This window comes from Struthio camelus, chromosome W, assembly GCF_040807025.1.
Source record: "Struthio camelus isolate bStrCam1 chromosome W, bStrCam1.hap1, whole genome shotgun sequence".
NCBI classification, from domain to species: Eukaryota; Metazoa; Chordata; class Aves; order Struthioniformes; family Struthionidae; genus Struthio; species Struthio camelus.
The window spans coordinates 44,273,772-44,295,086 of NC_090981.1; the positions used below are offsets into that span (position 1 = coordinate 44,273,772).

The 21,315-nt window shown below is 43.7% G+C and overlaps 1 protein-coding gene across 1 annotated transcript in view; it reads left to right on the forward strand.

The window, feature by feature from the left end:
- Nucleotides 1-2,345, forward strand: part of LOC138064193 (cardiomyopathy-associated protein 5-like) — a 48,299-nt gene extending 45,954 nt beyond the window's left edge. Inside the window, exon 13 of the mRNA XM_068925793.1 lies at nucleotides 150-2,345. Coding sequence (XP_068781894.1) covers nucleotides 150-402 — 253 coding nt within the window. The 3' untranslated portion in view covers nucleotides 403-2,345. The remainder of the gene's footprint in view (nucleotides 1-149) is intronic.
- The last annotated feature ends 18,970 nt before the right edge of the window (nucleotides 2,346-21,315 follow it).

Here is a 21,315-nt window from a genome sequence, read left to right on the forward strand (position 1 = left end):
GGAGGGTTATGTACTGAGCAAAACCCTATTGCCACATGATACACTGCTACATGCAATAACTTGTTAATAGGTGGGAATTAAATGATAAGTTATTTCTGGTAAATGACAATGAGGATGCTCACTGTAATTTGGTTTCCATTTTCCTGCAGTTTTCTTTACAGATTTCTTCACACCAGTGTAATGAGCAATGTCCGGGTGACAGAACACCCAGCCAGGATCGGCATCCTGTTGGATTACAGCAGTGGCAGACTGTTATTCTTCAATGCAGAGAGAGGACTGGTGTTGTTCACCATCAGGCACAAATTTACGGATGCTGCTCACCCGGCCTTTGCTCTGGAGAAGGCTGGAGTACTTAGCCTGCGCACAGGAATGGAGCTGCCCGAGTTTGTGAAGCACAGCTAATCCCGTGCTTCAGACTCTCAGCAAAACTGACAGTCGCAGTATTAGGGGCAGGGAGGAGAAGAGGGTGTCAGGGAGGGGTGTCTAGTTTTCACTAATGAGTGCTATGCGCACAGCTCCCCCAATAACGTCAGTAATTGTAGTTAGTGCCCAGCCACATAATCACCCTGCGCCTGGAGAGAAAATCAACTCCTTCGGGTGGAGTGTGCACCTCATGATATACACAGAAATACTTATGAAGAAAAAAAGGTTTGTTAGATATGAGCATTAAGATGGGGGGAAATGTACTTTCCCTGTGAAAAAAATGACAGCACTAGCTGTCTTTTTTAAATTGATGATGAGCCTGTGTATGAAATAAACGCATCTCTCACAGCAATACATGACTTTTTTTGTTAGCAAATGCCTTCGCTTCATCATTTGCCAGGACAGTCGGAGCCCAAATCCAAGATGGTGTGTTTGAAAAACGTCCAGAAATTTTTACACCTGAAACATCCTGCAGGAGAAGATATCTTCTGTTATTATTTGCCAACTCTTTTCTTTAAATACTCAAATCAAGAAAACTCGGAAACTTAGAAATCTGTATTTTTGCAAAATGAACGAGGCCCAGACTAGTCTTGATATCAGTCATGCAAAATTTCAGTATACACCACCTGCCTGCCGTGTTCGCACTGGACTCACAGGCTGGGTGTGTCAGGAAATATCTGCACCTGCAAACAGGTGCTCATGAAGAACTCTTAGGAGGGAACTTGACAGTAGTGTTAAAAGTCATCCCTTATGTTTTTAATCCTCAAATTGCTGGGTAGGCAGTTTCAATGATGAAAGGAAAGTTGTCGCCTGGGACCTTAGAGAACAGTCAAAAATTGTCATCTACCTTCTCACCTTCTTGTGGATAACCACTTTTCCCTCACTGCTTTTATCTTTGAACTTACGGATTTGATGCTCCTAATTTCAGGCTTATGGCTATTTTTCTCCATCTGCCCTGTTCTGTCCCATCGTCTACGCTAGCATCAGGATCGTCTGAGCAAGGTGCAGCGTTTCAGGGCCATTGAAGTAGGAAGGCTAAACATGAGTCCTGCCAGCAGAGGAATAGGATGCTGATTTTCCCCTTGGCCTGTTCAAACAGTGGAACGGTATTTCGAAGTGGTGGTACAGCTCTCTGCTCTCCTGCCCCAGGGGCTGAGCTCACGTGTGCCAGGGGTGACAAGGAACGCCAGTGAATGCTGGGGGAAAATTAATCTGAAGGAGGATGCGCAATGTTTTTCACGCTGTGCCTGCTCTGGCAGTTTCCGCCGAAGGGGATTGCTCTGCCAGGCTCGTTGCTGAGCTCAGCTGAAGAGCTGTACTCCTTGAAGAATTTCAGGCGTCTAAGGGAGAGGGTTTGCTTCTGAACAGAGAACTTAAATGTGTTACAATTAGGGCTTCTGCTTTTTATGCTCAGAGGAGGTGCCTACTGCTGCTGTTTTATTTATGATTTAATACCATCTAGCCGTGTGCTTGCTGCTTTAGCCTGCTGTGTAAGGCATGCTCTGAGTCCCAGAGGAGCAACGCTCTTTACGTGTTGCAGCAGGCTAGGACAGGATGGCAGAGGCAAGATAAACAAGATCCTGTGACCATTTATTTTAAGCAAGAGCTCTTTTTGGCATTTCAATTAGAGTGCCATTTCTGTGACTCTGCTGGGGAGAGACAGGAACAAAAAAGCAGGGTAGCGCCCTATTGGCTCAAGAAAGCATTTTGTAGAGGTGTGGAGGCTGGTGAGAAAAAGGTCCAAGATTAATTGAAAAAGAAAGACAGAAAGGGTACTGGGGGTAGTGTTATCTTGAAGGCTGCGGAGGAGGAGGCAGCAGGCAGGCTGGAAACTCGCACGGAGCAGATGGTGCTCGATGGCGAGGCAGGTCAGCGGTGTCAGCAGTGCCTGTTCCTCAGGGTCCATCCGCCAGGCAGCTCGCGCGAGGTTTGGTGCCTGGAGAGAGTAATGCGCACCTTTAAGCTAAGGCTGAAAATCCCAGCTTTGGGGAGAGTTTATCTGCATTCTCCTCACCCTGATCACTGCTATCCACACGTGGGATTGGTTCGCCAGCATGGATGTCATGTATTGCCAAGGGGACAGCTAGTGCTAAGGAGAGTACAAATGACATGAAATTATTTGGGTGTCTTTTTCATTTACGGCAAGAAGCAATTGCCTTGTCCAAGGCAATTGAATGTTAGTAAATAGCTGTTTTAACCTGAAAAGCTAAAGCCTTATCTATAGTAATGCATTATTATTATACTCAGGTACTGCTGCAACATTTGAGCTAGGCAAAATGTTTTTTTTTTGGAAATGCACCCATTCTTAGAAATATTTGAGTGTATTTTGAAGAACTCCCTGATGTTTTCTTGCCAATTTTTGTTTAAAGTTCAGCTTTTGGATTGGGCAGCATCAAAAAGTGTATTTGCTGTTTATGTGAAAGTTGGATAAACTATTTCGAGTCAATCACAGCAGCCTTAATAGTGCCAATTTGAATGTCAAAATCTGGTCTGCGTTAAGTCACACTGAATGAAGAAATGTCTAGAGAGACGATCCTGGTTTGGACAGATGGAACAAAATGCACACTAAACAAAAAGCTTTATACGAGACTTACTAGTTCTGGCATAGAGAGAAAATTCTGTTAGTGAGGAAAGCAGATCCTGAAGGCCACAGTTAAGCTGCTAGGCCTTATTATATATGGTGCAAATTCTCTTGCCCTTGGAAAGTCTAGAGGTGCATCTGCCGTGATCTTTTATTTGCGTGATGGGTGCAAAGTGGAATCAAATTCTGGAATTCCAGAAGTTCCAGACTGTAACTTCATGTGGCTTTGAAAGTACGGTGCAGTCAGTCTGGCTTTCCATTCTGATGAACCGATATTTTTGAGGCTTGTTGCATCCATTTTTCTGGACATCGTCGTTTGTAACCATACACTAGAAAAGAGAGAGAAAGGACAGAAAACTCCCGCTATTGCGTTTCGCTTGTGCTTGATGGTTTTAGCATTTAGAAATACATTAAAAACAGTGTGAATTATTTTTCAGCAAAGGATGTTAATTTGGTTGATAGTAACTAAGACTTTGTACAAGTGCTAACAGGGTTACACAGCGTATGCACATAGTCTGACCATCATTCCATGCTTATAGTTACACAGGTACATTTTAAGAGTTAGACAAAAACAGTAAAAGAGTTCAGGATTCAGCAACACTTGTGAGGGTGTATTGCTGTTCTGAAGGTATAAAAATTTATGCCCAACACTGTAAGTACTGTTAATAAATATTTGGACTGATCTGAAACGCATTGCATTAGAAGGAAAGATTTCTTTTCACTTCAGTGGGTTTTAGATTAGGCTCATAAACCCTTGTGCACTGAAATGAGAATGCAGGCCTGACTGTAAGAGAGAAACATTAATTTCTACTGTCAAAGCAGTGCTGAACTGGAGTACTGCTAGTGTCGGAAGTATTGATCCACAAATCTCCCTTTGGTCTTTCTGCTCCAGAAAGATTTGATGCTTCTGTTTAACGTCGAGCTGAGGAACTTGGCCACGTGTCTGCATACCAGGGAGCGTGCCAGGCATGTGCATAAAGGGATGATGGTTTTGCTCTTCTGCTAGCCCTTTTTAAACAGGGCAACATCACTGAAATTTGTGTTTGTACTGAAGATGATCTAGTGATGCCTTATTTTAGAAAGGCATACATTAGAGCTCCGCCACCCCAAACACTATTACTGTAAAACTTAATTACATGTTATCACTGAGCCTGTTGTGAGACGCAGTCCCAGTAAGGCACAGTACCAATAAATTGTTGCTAAATCCACATGTGCTAGTCTGTGTTATACATGTGAATTATACTTTCTTATCAGCACTGCGGGGGTTTGAATAGGTATATAAAGATACATTTAAGAATAATATGAATTTATGATTTTTTTGAACTGCCCTCATTTCAGAATAATAAATAGGACCTCTGCTGTGTTGAGGCTTAAATTGAATTTGGAAAACTACATTCTGTAGTGGAATCACTATTACATTTCTTTCATTTTTGATAAAGGAATTATTAGCTCTCAAGAAACTAAATATCCTCAGATTGTTACATAACCATCAAGGAAGTGGGAGTGTCTCTTCTGCTCTCAGCAGCGGGCTATGAAAGGGGGATTGAACTAGAAAATCTTCTCATTTTTCATGTTGTGTTTGGAGAATTTTCTGTGTAGCAGGAGGTAGTGTTTGTTGGTCAGGGACCACTCGTGTGCGATTCCCACACGAGCACAACCTGGAAGGACACGGAGCAGATCTGCACCCCACGCGCCACAGCGATTTTGTCAACAGCTGAAAAATGTGTAAGTTCAAGGGCAGTTCTGGAAAATATCTGTGTAGAAACACCACCTTCCTTTTCAGGACCTATATTACAGAGACACTGTTTCTAAAACGTACTCTTGTCAACCCTGAAGAACCAAGGCTGCAAGCAGAGAGTGGAGTAGCCTGTAGCTTATCCTATGCTACTACTATGGGACTCGGCTGGACTCCAGCCTGCTATACTGTTACAGAGCTACCGCCAGGCGCAGGGCTGGAGGGCTGCCCCGGCCGTCACAGGTACAGTGCTCAGCTGGCTTTTGCAGAGCCAGGGAGAAGCCAGGGGGCTTTCAGGGCTGGGGCTGGCCAATGGAGACCTTGAGCCAATGGACACTTTGCATAGCCCAGTCTAGTGAGCTTGGAAGGACCTACTGCACGGTACTTCACAGTACCATGGCTTTGAACACACAGCGCATATGCAGTCCCACTACTTTTATTTTAATAGTCACTGGGAAGAACAGAACCATGTTTTGAGGTAAAATTATCAGAATTTATGTTACCTACTTCTGCAATTGCTTTAAGTATGCATCTGTTTCCTGCAATTTTTTCCCCAAAAGGGAAAATTACTGAAAAATTATATTTGTAAAGTAAGTACAGCCTTCAGAAAAAAGGAATAAACTCCGAATACTCTTGAACAAGGAAGGGAACTTTGCATGCGACCCCAACAGCATTCACTGATTTTGGCATCCCACACTGGCTACTAGTCATGTCATTCGCTTACCCAGGACGTTTTTTTCTTCTCAAACATATGTTAATATTATGTATAAATATTTATTTACACTGCTAATTGCATACTAAATGACCAGTAGTGCCTAGGAAGTACCCTGAATCAGTATATAATGTACAAAGTCATGGCTTTTCTTTCATTTTAAAGCAAGGAATGTGTATTCGGAAAGTCTGGTAAAGAATTTTCTGCGGTTCAAGCAATAGCAGAATTACATAGGAACACATATTAATAATCTACCCAGGTACAAAAAAGGTATTACTCGCTGGAGTATAAAAGCACATTTTGGACGTTAAACCAGGGCATTTCTGAGAGGAAAAAACAAAATGTCCACTGTGTCACTGAGCCCAAGCTCAAATTAGTATTTTTTAAGCTCAGGGCCCTATACATCTGTTAAATGCTTCTCCAACGTAAATCTATGCTACGTTCTGTGATTGCAATGCAACAAGAACCAGCGCTGCTACATGGCACTGCAGTTATTTTTGCATATGTTCAGTAAGTTCAGTGGAGCCCATATAGTTGGGCTTACAGGGGGTTTGTCCAGTCAATTAAAGAGCAATAAATCAGACACTTTCTCAGTGCGGGATTCCTGGGGCATCTGTATGGCCATGGTGGGAAATTCCACAGCCCAAAGCCTGATTATGGTAATTCTTCTCCTAAAGCTGCTGGACCTCAGCGATCCCCAAGGAAGGAACACAGCAATTAGACTCCAACAGAACAAAATTTCTGCTGGAAAAATTATGCGTATTGGAAAAGCGTACTTTGGACCTTAATCACGCCTGAAATACAACCTCTGCTAGAGTTACAAGAGAAAGGCAAGAACGTTTGGTTCCCATTATTTTTGTTTAAAAATCACTGCCTGAGAACTTAAACTCTGCCTCTTGAAGATCACATTCAATTTACGAGACAAAAAAGGAAGGCCCTGTTACTCCCAAGTAAAGTAGGTATGTGGCCCACCGAAAGGCAATGTTTGTTGTACTGCTACTTGCCCAGCAGAAGGAAAATCGGAATGCTCATCTTCCAGCCACTTTGTCATTTTTTCCTATCTTTAAAAAAAAGCATTATCTCCACTAAAAGCAAAATGAGTTACAAAAAGTCCCAAGCAATCACGCACAGCTCTGTCAATGTTGTTTTCAAAGATGAGAATTTAGTCAAGTCCTTCACATTAGGGAAATTCTCACTTAATGAATTCAGTATTGATCTTGAGTTAAACAGCTTGGCTAAAACTTTTCAAACTTAGAATAGTTATCTGCCTTTTATAGATAGGTATCTGTGTTTTAAGATGGTACACATGGTTTACTCATATCGCTTCTCAAAACAGTATGGCAGCTCTGCTAGCTGCAGTGCAGAAGCTATGTAGGACTCTAGAGATTATGAAATAATGGGCTGAAGGAAAAGGCACTGCAGCTGTAACCGTCAAGAGGATGCTAATGAAGCAGCAGATCCAAGAATGTGACCAGCACCACCCATGTGTAGTAGGCAGGATGTTAACCCAGGGAAGCAAAGCTTGGAAACGTGAGAGAATCATAACCCCAGGAACACATGAATGCTGATTTCTATTGCATATAGTAAAGGGAGAATAAGCAGGAAAGACATCTGCTGGATGTTAGGACCAAAGACGTTTATTTTTGTCAGCCATGTATGACAGCATGTCATACATGTATAGTTAATTATACTATTAATGTATAGTTAATTATATGAATCCAATGGATCACATGCATGCACATTGGAAAAGCGTTACATATATCAGATTTGTAACACAGAGAAATAACTCCAGAACAACAGTTCCCACAATACTGTTTGACGTAATCCAGCTCCTTGGATACTCCCTGCAGCTTAGAGCTGTGGAACAGCAGTCCTTAATTCACCGCTTGTTTCAGCTGAGTCTTCCAGTCTGGTTTATAGACAAAGGAAAATAAAACTGCAGAAACGAGCATAACAGGGAGAACAGAGACTGACGCTGCCAGCAGTGCCAGCTTCCTCAGGATTGCTGCCAAGGGCATCAGTGAAAAGGAGAGTGATGCTGTGGGGTAGCAGTGCTTGCTTAACCTTGCCAAGATGCAGCAGAGCAAGCTGCCAAATCACCTCTTGTAGCCCCTGGCTTTTACATTTAAGGCAATGAAAAACCAGCAATGATATAGAATGATGAGTTTCAAATCAGGTGGCAGAAAGAATACAGAAGGTGTTTTCTTTGGTCAGTGCCTGAAACTGCCTGTCTCCACACATCAACAACTCCAACCTGAAGCCTGCAATGCTGCTCCACCCTCTAGGCCTTGCGTACTCACCCCGCAGGAAACCTGGGGGAGCATGAGCTCCGCCATCCCCTTTGGTTGCTTGTAAGCAGTGGAGTGCAGGGAGGGGGGAGGGTACCCCAGTAACTCTCAGACAAAGTGCCCAGGGTCTCACAGGCTATGCTCATAAAACACCTCCACCTGGAAGACTGTATAAAGTTCACTTCACAGTAAATTTGAAGTTTTGGGTTTTTTTTCCCCCTTTCCCCTTATTTTTTCCCCTTCCCTGTTTCTACTTCTAGATCATTTGCTGCTTTCTGCTTTTACTGTTCACATCATGCTTAAGCGTGAGCCTGCTGTGGGATCTGTGCACCAGCTGCACATCTAGCAGATTGCTCACCAGAGCTCTGCAAGGTTCGAAGTGAAGCAACCCTGGCTGCAGGACCCTGCTGTAAGCTGGTAGTGGAGAGTCCTGGAGTTTCACCATCCCAAGGGGCCTATTCACCCCCTAACAGAATCACAGAATCGTTTAGGTTGGAAGGGACCTCTGGAGATCATCTAGTCCAACCTCCCTGTTCAAGCAGGGTCACCTACAGCATGTTGCCCAGGATCACATCCAGACGGCTTTTGAATATCTCCAGCAAAGGAGACTCCACAACCTCTCTGGGTAACCTGTTCCAATGCTCAGTCACCCTCACAGTGAAGAAGTTTTTTCTCAGGTTCAGGTGGAACTTCCTGTGGTTCAGTTTCTGCCCATTGCCTCTTGTCCTGTTGCTGGGCACCACGGAGAAGAGGCTGGCCTCATCTTCTTGACACTCCCCCTTCAGATACTTGTACACGCTGATGAGATCCCCTCTCAATCTTCTCTTCTCCAGGCTGAACAGGCCCAGCTCTTGCAGTCTTTCTTCATAGGAGAGATGCTCCAGCCCTCTAATCATCTTGGTAGCCCTAGGCATGCTGGTCCCTGTCCAGTCCTCCTTTTTCCCAGTGCTTCCAGGAGGGTTCTTCAACATCTGATGTCATCAGCTCCTTGTCTCTGCAGCTTTTTTAAGGAGTCTCATCAGCTCTCCTACATTTCTCTTGGTGGATGGTTCTCCTTTCTTTGCAGGAAGGCTTTATCTCCACATCCCCACCTAGCAGCTACCCTGTCAGTAGAAGCAGTCCCCCAACACCTCCTCCTCCTCCTGCTTCTAGAGTAGTAGGCAGTCAGTCAGGGCCACAAATCTACTGTGGACGTGACAGCCTTGCTTTGTGGATCGGCTCTAGTCTCTCTGTCTGGCCTTAGCAACAGTCTCCAGGCCAAGCAGAGGAGCTACTGAGATGACAGGCTGAAGAGCTATTTGCAGAATGACTGGCTCCACACTCCAAGTCATCATCAGCTCACAAAATATAGCAAACAGTCATACACCTAAGTGCACAGGCAGCATTTGACCTTACTGCCTGACCACCTCTGTATACAGCCAAAAAGGAACTGAGGAAAACAAAAGCCTATGTAGGTTACATCATCAAACAGGCCCAGGCAGAAAGGTCATGTCCAGCCTTGAGATGCATCTCACAGCACTGGCTCTAGGAAGAGCCACCACTCTCTGGTAACATCTAGCTGCCAATATCATGTCTGCAAAAGCCAACAGACATAAAATACATCATCCTTCCTCCAGGAAAGGAGAGAAGGAAGCAGAAAAACTGTTCCAGCTGAGAGCTAAGGAAATCCCCAGCACCTTTTCCAGGACTGAAAAGAAGCAGCAGAAACCCTGTTAGCGAGCCACCTTCAAAGGCACACTTCCACACTGTATGCCCCCCAAGAGCACCTTCCCACAAGGGTGGGTGCTCCTCACCTTCCCCAGCCCTGCACACAGCACAAACCCACTCTGGGACCTTCCTCCCCTCCCACTGCAGCTCCCACCTGGCCTCAGGCAGGTCCAAACACCTGCTTCTCCCACTGCAGTCGCACTGTAGGACACTGATCCCACCATACCTCATGGTGGGCAGGCAGCACCTTAATATAGGGTAGGTGCAGGGCAAGTGGCCAATCAGGATGGCTTCCCCAGCTGGCTCTCCAATAGGCTGCTCTCCTCCCAGCAGCTGTCCAATCAGCGGACTGTTGGTGGGCTGAACCCTTGCCGTCCAGCTAATGGTTGGCCGCTGCTGCTGGACTTTTCCGCAGTCTCAGGCCCTCACTGCAGGGAAAGGGCCTGGCCCCAGCTTTATGCTGGCCAGCTTATGCACCCTGGTTCAGGCCTTACCCTTCTAAATAGCTCATGATACCCCCACCTGTACTGGTGAAAAGCCATTTAGAGTCTTAATTTGGGGGATTTTTGGTTAAAGTTTTCTCCATTTTTTTGCTCAAGAACGTGAAACAACTTCAGTGAAGTTTGCTTGAATGACAATCAGGCTCTGTGGAAGTGTGGGATCCTCACGTGTTGCCCCCCCAAACGGCCACTCTGGTGGCACTATCTTAGTACCCATCTCAGTGTCCTTTTCTTTCTGGCTGGGGGAAAGCTTCTTGTGGTCCCCTCGAGCGCCTTTGCCAAAGGTGAGTTTTGTGTTTCCTTTTTTCCCATTATCTTCTACCAGTCCCCACCCAGAAGGCTGCTGATGGGGTCCACTCTTTGCTCTGCATCTCTCTGAGGTGTAATACTAGCTCTCTGGGAGTGCTCCTGGAATATGGCACTTGGTCCTTTCTGAAGAGGTCTGGCCTCTCCATTGCAGACTAGCAACTCACCTGGTGGTGTTAGCAGTCCCCTGAGTCCTACTTCTCCTGCTAGCTGAGGTGTCCTAGGTGGTCACGTCCAGAAATCTCTCTGTTTGCTAATACTCTCTCTGAATCACAGCGTGGGAGAGTCTCCACCTCAGGTTTGCAATGGTCGATGTTGAACATTGCTGTTGAAATGATAGCTATGTGTGATGTGTACTCGGCTCATAGCGATTTCACAGCTATGTGTCTCTTGCTGTAACTTGAGAGGAATTATTGCTGTGCAAGTCTCACTGAAATTTGCACAGTTCTGTTAATTGTTTCAGTTTTGACAAGCAGGCATTTTTTACATGAAAAACTGCTTCATCAGGAAATTCCTGACCTACTGTATGTAACTCTCTGTAATCCCTTCTGTGAGCTTCTCCCTTCTCTCCAAGGGGTTTGCTTGTCTTTGTATTAGGAATCCAGGCCACTCTGGTGCAGTGCAGCTTTGCTACCTTGATTCAGACTGCTAAAAAAATATGTGGGGAAATAAGAAAGGTAAACATCAGGCAGAAGTAGAATTGTTGAGAACAGCATTATTTACAGACAGGTTACTACCAAAGGATTCAGGAGTGAAAACGCTAGTATGGAAACATATGACATCCTAAAAGGAAAACCCCAACAATGCTGGTCAGCAATCATCCATTCATTGGGGTCATCAGTGTTGACGGAGCCGGTGGAAGATGGCAGCTCAGCAACAGTGAGGGTCTGTTTTAGGGAGCTGCAAAGGCCAATCCATCCCACCTGGCTGCTGCCCCCTTGGCTAGCAAAGACTCCCTGGATGGCTTATCAAGGTGGTGAGCGTAGTAATACTTAATAATAGCTAATAGCATATTCAGTCCTACCTTTTATGTGTGTTAGCTGATACATAATTTCTTTATACTCTTAAAATGTATCTTGCTTGCAGACTATCCTTGTACCTACCAAAAGTGAGGCTGTAATATCTGCAAGCAAGTTTGCTAGCAGCCATAGCAAGTACCATATTTTCTCTCATTTCTCCTGCAGCCTGTAATGACAGTGCTGAATTCTGTTTTTACAAGCGACTAATTCAGCAACTGCACCAATGTGAGATGCTCTCTCACTTCTCCTACTTTAGTCCACAGAGTCAAAGTATGCATATGTGGGAGTACCTCATACAAGTATGGCGTCTTAAGGAGGACTGAAAATTTTTGAAAACACTCTCTTTTTTTCTGATCTCACTCCTCGAATGGCACACAGCCTTTTCTCTCCCCCCTCACCCCCCGCGCCGGATGAGATTTTGAGCAACTTCATGCCAAATACAACAGTCCTTGTAACTGAGACTGGTGGCAGAGGAAGGATATTTCACTTTCAGAAAGACTAGCTGTTTGGGACTTCCAGGAAGGACATCAGAAGACAGCACAAAATATTTGAGCCACATAATTTTACTTCCTCTCTATTGCCGAGTTACTCAGCAGCTCAGATGTGATGGGTCCATCTTTTTCATTATACATGGCTGCTTTGGAAAATAGTGTCATTTCCTCTCGAATTCCAAATGTCCATGAGTCTGAAAGCCACTTCACCTGAATCCACCTGTGCAAGCTTCCAACAAAACTCGCCTCCTAACCCCTTTAGAAAAAAAAATCTACTTTAAGCCACTGCAGTAGAATTAGTGCTTCATAATGGAAAGTCTGCATGTAATCACATCTCAGTGGGATGTTTGAGCTTCACCATGACATTCTGGTGAAGCAGATCCCCAAGATTTTGTGGAGGTCTAATGCCCACATAGTTACTGCTTAGCAACCAAGAGTTTCTTCTGGAGAAAGAAAAATCCTTTGCAGCTTGAGAGTTGGTTGCTGTGACTGCCATCCAGGAAGGAGGTGGAGAGCTGAAACTGTGTAAAATGAGTGGCTGTCAGCACGTTCATCTCCAAGAAAATACCAATGGCTTTATTCCTCACACCATGATCTGTGTCACTTTCCCTAAACCCGGTGCAGCTCGGAGCCAGCCGCTGTGCAGCCTCTGGTCCCACATTGCTCCCCAGCGCTCTGAGCAGATGGAGATGGCTCACTTCTTTCCTCAAGAAGGTTATTACTTATTGGTCTGAGACAGGAGTCCAGCTGTCAGAACCCAGGCTGTTCTGAATGTCCCTTTCATACATTCAGACCAGAGATCTTTTATAAGCTTCAACAAAGTTTTATTTCCTCAGTCTGAGTAGCGTTAGCACAGCCTTGAGAAACACTTGCCAAGCACCTAAGGGCGACTTGGGGCCAGCAGAGGCTCAGTAACTGCTTGGTGTGGGGAGGATCTGCCCTCTCACCCGCCCTCACAAGACCTGCTCTGGAAGTAGCAGCATCTACTGATCGTCTTCCAGAGCTCTAGAAATGTCCTCGCAGGGAGACAGAAGGAGCAATTGCTGAGCCAAACTGGGAACAATGGTTATCTTGTCAGTGAGTAATGGGCATGTCTGACACAGTCTATACAGAGTATGTTCCAGCTGTAGGATCCCTGGCAAAGAAATTCTTGTCCTGGGTTACTCAAAACAGCCCATGGTTGAACTCATTCATGCTTTGTTCCTCTTCTGGAGGATAAAGAATGTATGTTCTCTCTCTTTCCCTCTTCTTGCAACCTTGTGCATCCTTCCCTGCCAAGAAAACAAGATATTGTCTAAGGACAGGAGACAAAAGGAAAAAATGTGCTTCTCAGTTGTGTTTCAGATATTCTCTATGTAAAAGCAGACTCTAAATCTCTGAGAGCATCGTAGCTAACTTCCCTCGCACCTCTGAGTTTTTCTGTGGTTTTCATTATCTTTTAATAGGTCCATTCTGTTGTGTGATTTACATTACTCTGCAACATCTTAGGGTTCTTTCTGTAAATACTAGGAAGTTGCCTTAGAGTTCCTTCTGTAAACACTAAGGCAATCTTAACCAGTATCTTCTATGGTCTCTGTGGCAACGTTAAGAAGCTATATTTAGGCCCACCGTCCTGAAGATCGGTGTGCAGAGTTCATCCTCACTTTGCTACAGGAGGTTTTCTTGTCCAAAAAGATTTTAAATTCTGCACCTCCCAGACAAGCAGTCCAGCGCTTGATGTTCCTTGTGGTTCCAATTTTTCTTCTTGTGCCAAATGTAAGTGTTTCTTGCTTTGATATAAGCAGTGACCTTTCTCACAAGTGACATGCAGAAAGGTTGATTTCTTTCCAGTCTGTAGATATCTTTTACATTAACATGTCTCTGTGCAAACTTTTCTTTGCTCAGCCCCGATTTTTGTGCTATTTTCTCAGATGTGATATTTTCCACGCCTCTGAACAATCTCCTTTTCCTTCTCTGGACACTCTCCAACTGGTCCACTTTTTTTTTTTTTTTTAATGTCTACTGCCTAAAGCAAGAAACAGAGGCCATCTAGTATTAAGTCAAGGTCATTTTGGGCTCTGATTCTGTTTTCCAACAGGCTCTTATCGCTCCTGACTGACTCCTGACTCCGCTTGAGTAAGCGCTAATTCCAGCATCCAAGCCGTTAAAGTTGCTCCGGAGTAGTAGTGGACTCATAGTGTCTCTCTCCAGGCCTTCACTTCCTATTTCTGCCAGTGAGCTATGTTTCATCTGAGCATTTTTTAGGTGAGAAACAAATGTTTCCCAATAAATAATTTATAAAGAGCATGGCTTTTTAAGAATCTGTTTTGTTGTTGTTTCTGGTCACCTGTTGTCCATAAGGGGGCAATATATGGCAAGAGCAGAACTGCTGAGCTCCGCAGAAACTATTTTCAGGACCTGAGATTAAGTGTATCATTGCTTTTTCCCACTGGAACATCTCTGCTTCTATTCTGGCAAGGAATTTGAAGGATCCTAACTCTGCAGTGTTAATGTTTTCAAAACCAGTGTGCTGCCTGATGGCTATTGAGGAGATGATTTCATTTTGTACGTGTATGGCCTTTGATAAGGATAGTTATTCTTTTTTTAACTTTTGTTTTCCTGTAGAGAATGAGGAAAAGTTATTTTGATGAAAACAAAAGACATTTTTTTCCTTTCTGATGTGCCACATTGAAGGACTAACATGAAAATCTTGCTCAGATAGAGTTATATAGTTTTGGAAAAACAAGTTCATCAGAAACGAATGAGATCACGGGGGGGATATCCTCTCACTGGTGTTAAAGGGGAAGTCTAGATTAGCTCACTGGAAGTTCAAAGCTTTATGTTCTCACTGCAGTGCTCTGTGTAGAAATGGGAGAGGGAAAGGTAATTTTCCAGCTCCTTTGCGATTTTGCCATTCTTGGACCAGCCCAACCCTTCATATAAAATAAAGAAGCCTTGTGGCCAGGTGCGGCCAGGAGCTGAGATTAGCCAGAGGGTTGTGGCCCAGTCATATCTTATTTCCTCTGTAGTCTCTGAGTGGGATGCAACATTGCATTGCCAATAGCACTCTTCTGTATGTGGCACCTAGGGCTTCTGCCAATGCTAGACATGGCTTGCAATTTTTTTTTTTGGTACAAAAGTAATAGCGTGGTCCTATGTGTGTTACAGTGATGTACAATTAGTTTACATTGTGCTTTGTTAGATTAGAGCAATGATCATTCCTCTGTCCTGAAAAGCATGTAGTATGTGGTGTGTGCAAGAAAAGATGATGAACAATAGTTCCAGAAGGAAAGATCATACAGAGTAGAGGAGACCCCTGCAGTCTCACCCTCTTTGGTATTAGGTGCAGACTAAGAGGTCTGAGATGAGTATCCAAATGGGTCACTTAGCTGAGGCAGTGATAGTGGAGGCCAGGAACTGTACCTATTAAGCAAATTTCTAGTACTTTTTGGTTGATTCTGGCTGCAGTCATCTGAAAGTCCACTCTGATCAAATTGTACTATTTAAGTGTTTTGGTGGCATCATAATGTTTCTAAGTGCATGCCAGGAAAAGTAGCAAAAAATACCTTCATTATGCTAATGACTAAAGTCATTAGCTTCTACAGAGGCCAGCTTTCCAATATTATCCAAATACCAGGCAGTCTGAGTCAGGCCTGATCATCTCTTTGGGAAAAAAGAATTCACTCCTTTGCTGAAAAATAGCATGAGAGAGGAGTGATCTCACAGTAACTCTCTGCCATTCCAGAGGCTGGGGGTCTTGCTATGCAGCGTAACACATATTCCCTGGGCTTGGGATGGATCACCCAGCAGTTGACTTTTTTATGCTCCAATGCTGCAGGGGCAGGAGGACATTTTTATCTCCATGATGCTGTCCTTTCCCCTCTGGACAGCCTAAACCTCTTTTTCTTTTGTGCTCCACTTCCTTTCTAGGCAGCAGCAGTCCCCACCAGCAGAGCTCAGAGTTATTTCTCCACTTGACTCTTCTTATTCTACTCATCCTTAAATGGCCCCAGAAAAGCACTTTTTAGTCAGGCCAGGTGCTATGCTGACAGAAGCTGAGCTCTAAGGAAGAGATGGGGGATTCATATTTGCACTGCCCGGCTTGACAGCTTTAACCCCAGTAAAACTTCTTGTAGGTAGTTTCTGCTTCTTAGTGAGCTTCTAGTCAGAAGCGGAGTACCCTACACACAGGTCCCAGCTTCCACCTGGGATCTGTGACAGTGGGGCTCAGAAGCCCTCCCATCCTTGTGTGGGGTTTTGTGAACTGCCCTCCCATCACACTGCCTCTGCTATGGCTCTGGGCTGTGGCAAACCGTAACAGAATGGCTGTAATCACTACAGGGCTCAATGCAGAACTACACTTCTGAATGTGTATCCTTAAACTCCTATCTAAGTGTATACGGTCTTCCTAAATGGCCACACAACTCCTCACTTCAGCATACTCCCTGTCTTCCAGGATCAAATATATCTTTACAATTAGAGCTAACAGGAAGATTAAGAAAAGGAAAAAGGGAGATAAAGTGATTTAAAATTCTAAAACTGAAGAGATTTTTCCCTTACAAATTTGATATGCAGAACAGATGGGCATGAAAAAAAAATTCAAGCAGAAGAAAGGAGTCTAGAATGAGTCTGTATCCTGCTCCTGCTGCACTGGGACTGCAAGCAGCTGAGAGGCTCCTACAGTTGGTTATTCTGTTGAATGGAAATGTCCATCCTTTGGTGGCTCTTTCTGCAGAGAAACAGCTCTGTTTTTTTAATTCGGAGTTCTTTGTTTTCTTTTTTTTTTTTTCCACTAACCAGTTTGTGACAAAATCGCATCCTTCCTTGTACTACCCATGTTACGTGACATTGAAAAAATCCTGTCAGTTGGAAACTTTAGGTTGCCTTCTTAGGGTTCATCTTCATTAATAGTCTATGGGTGCAAGAGCTAGACAATTTCTCTGTAATGATGTTTGTAGTGGGTTTGTTCTTCAAATAAATTAGAGAGCAAGAAGAGGCAGATAGTGAGATCTCTCATTTTCTTGATGCTAAAATATATTATATTTCCAGCCCTCCAAACATTTGCTTAGCAGGGCAGTGTGCTACTAAACAGCTGAACTGTTCTTCTCCAGAGGTGGCTCTATAAAGTTCAGTTGTTACTAAATGCTCAGCCTCCTAAATTTAAAACCCTTTAAAATGGATTTCAGCTGTAAGAAAGTGATTTGTTTGCTTCAAGAAATTAGTATTTCTCTCTCCTTGCCTCTAATGATGCACAAGTGATAACTGAAGGACCAGTAATTCCTTGAACTCTCTGCTAAACTTGTATTGAAGTCAGTATATTACCTGCCTTAGTGGGCAACATGAAACAGAGAACAGTTCAAAACATCTTGCTTTCTTTTTCTTCTGTATTTATAGCTCTCTTAAGCTGCTTTATAATCACCTGGGAACCATTTTGAAAGTAGAAGCTAAGCAAGTGGTCCTCTTGTGGTACATTTTTATTTCAAGTAGTAAGGTGATTAACAATTTATGCTATCTTTGATCTCTTGCCAATCTTCCATGGCGGGCCTATGACAGTGTACTTACAAGGAGGGTTTCTTCTGCAACTAACATTCAAAGCCCATTTCAGATTGGATAAATTAAAAGTTTAATATTTACCAGATGCCCAAACGGAGAATATTTTGAGGCATTTCCTTCTAAATAAGGGTTTGGCCCCTTCCTCTCACTAATCAAAGGATGCTTCCTCAAATGCAGGCGCTTTTTGCTGCAATTTTAGCATTATGTTTTGTACTCTCCCTTCAATTTGTTTCACTCCACCGTACTGTAATTACAGGCCAGCCATGGACATGTGTTCCGCTGGGGCAAAGCGCAGAGAGTCTTGCTTGACCTTTCAAGAAGCCTTAAAACTCAGGGAAATGACAAAGTGCTGCTTTTGCTCATAGCTTCTGAGCCCCTTGGACTGGTCACAGTCAATTTTGAGGGGTTCAGAACAAAACAAGTTCATTTCAATCGCATTACAAACAAGGGAAAGAAAGGAACAACCCTCACAGCTTCACCCAGAGGCATCTGCCAAATTCAGCCTGAAGCCATTAGGAAAATTTCCTCACCTTTGGCAGAATCAGGCCTCTGAGCACTTGTATCCCCTTTATGCCACTGTAAGATTTTGGTGTTTATAGGCTAGCTCCTGATTGAAGCCACTGTCAACAGTAAATATATTCCCACATGTTCACGTATCCGGTGCACTGGGAACAGCAGACAGTACAATAATACAAAAGTATGAAAAAGAATTAGAAAGTATCCTATTAACAAGAGCATTTCCCCAGATGTAGAGGTAGAGCAATCTGGCTCTGCTAAAGAATAGTTTCTGCATGTTCTGTGGTTTCACTCTTTAGCTGCTCCGAGAATATGTTTGAAAAGGGCCTTTGTGCTCAAATTGAAGTGTTCAAAAACTGTACTGCAAAATGTTATCACAAAATGTTTCTATATACTATAAAAGTTTCCACCCTGTACACGTACTTGTTGCTGTTCCTGCTTTGTGATACTTCTGCGTGAGGAAAGACCATTTTTGTAATTAGAGTTAAATAAAAATAACACTTGAATGTGAAAGATATTTGCTGGTTTTTAGAATTTTTCGATTTCTGGAAACAGACCACCTGCTGCGTAGGACCCTTAAGTCTCCTAGCTAATAATCTTCTCCCCACTTGGACTAATTTTAGCTGTTGCCACTTGAAACTTTTAATGGTTTCAGCCACCTACTGCCTTACCGCAACTCTTCCAGCCCCTCTCTTCCACTCTGCCTGTTCATGTATTTGAGGATTATAAATAGCTCTGTTTGGAAAATGGTCACTGGAGTTGGAGGTGGAGAGACAGGAATCATCTGAGAGTAAATAGATTGTTAATTCCCTTCTGAGCACTGAGCTGCTGATTCACTCCCAATCAGTTCCCACACAGCCTGGGCTGAGTCAGCCCAGAGGGTGTTGAATAGTCAAGAGCAAAGACGATTCAGAGGATAATGGTTCTGCAAAGACCAAAACAGAAAAATGATTCAGAAGGGGAAACTAAAAGAAGAAAAACATATACTGGAGAGAGGGCAAAAAAATATCAAGAAGGAAGCAAAAATAGACAAGCAACCCCTATACTGCCACCTCTGTGTGGGAAACAGAGGTGTTTAAGGAGCTCAGAGAAGAAACAGAGGTGAATGAAAGGAAAGGAGTGGATGAAAAGGGAGAGAAGATATTAAGAAGCAAAAATAGTATCAGAGTGAAATCATCAGGGGAGAGCCAAAAGGGAAAAGGGTTGTAGGCAGAAAATGGGCTTGGAGAAGGGAAAACTTCCAGGTGTCCTCAGCCTAGCCGCTGACTTCCCATTCGTGTAAGCTTGCATCCATAAATACAGTACCATATATGTCCATGGAGAGGAAATAGCGGAAGTGGAGCCCTATAGTCAAGGACTTCCCATCTTTTGCAGATCATAGAACATGAACTAGGGGAGAAAAAAAAAAGGTTCACATGAGAAATGGACACTCCAGAGAGATGTGAGTGTATAGGGAAGCACATTCACCCAGATTAAAATTAGACTTCAGTCCCTTTGAGTTCCCTGAAAAGTCAATGAAGAATCAACAAAGAGATCCTGACTTAGATGCTCTGAATCAACCTATGGGATGTTTTCCACAACCTTTGGTTGCTCTGTCACTTCAAAAAGTGCCTTAAACCTCCCTAGTCCTCATACTGCAGTTCCCTTAAATATCAGGTTCAGTGCTGCAATCCCTGGAAACAGAGACTTGGCACTCCCGAGAATCTCTTGTCTCAGGTCCTGCCTAGGAGCCTACGCTCATTACACTCTGTTCATATGAAAGGCAAGTAGCTGCTACAGTCCTGTGCCTCCCACAGCAATGAGCTCACTGCTTGCATGAAGCACAGCTGAATATATATTCTGCCACAGTATTACAGGCTTTAATTTCTTTCTCCCTAAAGCTTCTTATTTTAAAATGGTTTGTATGTATTTAATCTATTCCAGCTTTAGGAGACCATAGGGAAGGCTTGTCAGCAACTAGCAGGAGGAGATTGTTAGTGAGAGAACATTGACTTGCATCTGGCAGATTTAATGTGCAGGAACGGTTAAGGTTTAGGCATAAATTAGTGATGTTGATCCCAAAGCTTGAGTGTAAACACTTAAAGGCATATCCCTGGATACATCACTATTGTCTGTACGGAGCTATATGGATGATGCAAGGCCTGGATTTAGCCCACTTGACTGAGGTGCCTAAGGGAGAAGTGTGTTTGTCCTCAGATACTTATGGGGTGAACGGGGAGAGGTGGTAGGTGAGAGGTTTATACAGCTTTGGCTAGCCTCACTTGTCCTCTGCATATTCCCCCCCATCTCTCCAGGGACTCTGTGGGGAGCTAAGAATATTTATACTTCCATCTTTACCTCCTTAGGCAGATGATTAAAGTTAGGAGGAGATGAGCCCAAGCCTAAGTCCCCAATTTAGGCACTAAAATAGCTGTTGAAGTTAGGCCATGTAAGTTCCTCCCAGAGTATATTGATCATTTGTATGTGAACACAAATGGTAATTCAGGCAACTGTGATGTGAATGCTTGCACAAAAATTCATCTCACCGCTTTCCTCTAGGGAGTTAAGATAGACTCAGCATTGCATCTGAACCTGCTCTGCACCACTCTGACACCCGGAACTGATGAAAAATAAAATGAACAGCTTTGGTGTATTGTTCATGCTGTCACCCTCTCTGCCAAAAGGAGAAACTTGCATGATGGTGGTTTATGTTCTGGCAAGCTCTTGGGGTTTGTTTGGGGCAGGTTGTTTTGCTGTATTTCTACAGTAGAGAAGGCAAACTCTAAAAAATACTTTTTACACTTTGAGTAAATAGCACTGAGCTTTGAGATGCCCTCTAGCTAATGGCATGGCTGAGGAGCAACTTGCAGGGTCTCAGACTAACTCCTGAGAAAGTTGTCTCCTACAGTGGAGGTAATTAGTAAATCTCTACAACGCTGAAGGAGACATCCACAGAGGGTATTGTGACTGCTGACTGGCAAGATCTTCATGAGGTGGCTACAGCCACGGAGTAAATAGCTATGTGGCAGACCCCACAATGGCAATGCCCATCAGCCTCATCAGGCTTGTTACCAGCTCTATATTTAATAAGCGTCTTACCAGCATTTGGCTTTATTGTCAAAAAAACAATTGGTTTGAGTCCATGAAAGAAAAATAGTTGGCTAGAAAAAAAAATACAAGATGCCTATAGCAACTTTGGTCTGGAGGGGAGGGAGAAAATGACATTTCCTGTGCTGCCAATACAGACAGTGGGCACTGCAGCTGCCCTCACATACATCTTTGTTTCTGCAGCATACAGGTTAGTGGATGGAAATAGTGACAGGAAGAAAGAACTATGGATCTAATGGAGGTCCTTGTGATTTGAGCTTGAGCACTCATGTCATGGGACAGTCACACCAAAAAGATTATTTGAAGGGGATCTTTTGGCTCCACCTGCTCCTGCCAAACCACAGGATGCTGATGACAGAGGAATAAAAGCCAAACAGATCTGAGAGGACGCATAACAGATGTGGCTGAGATTAGATGT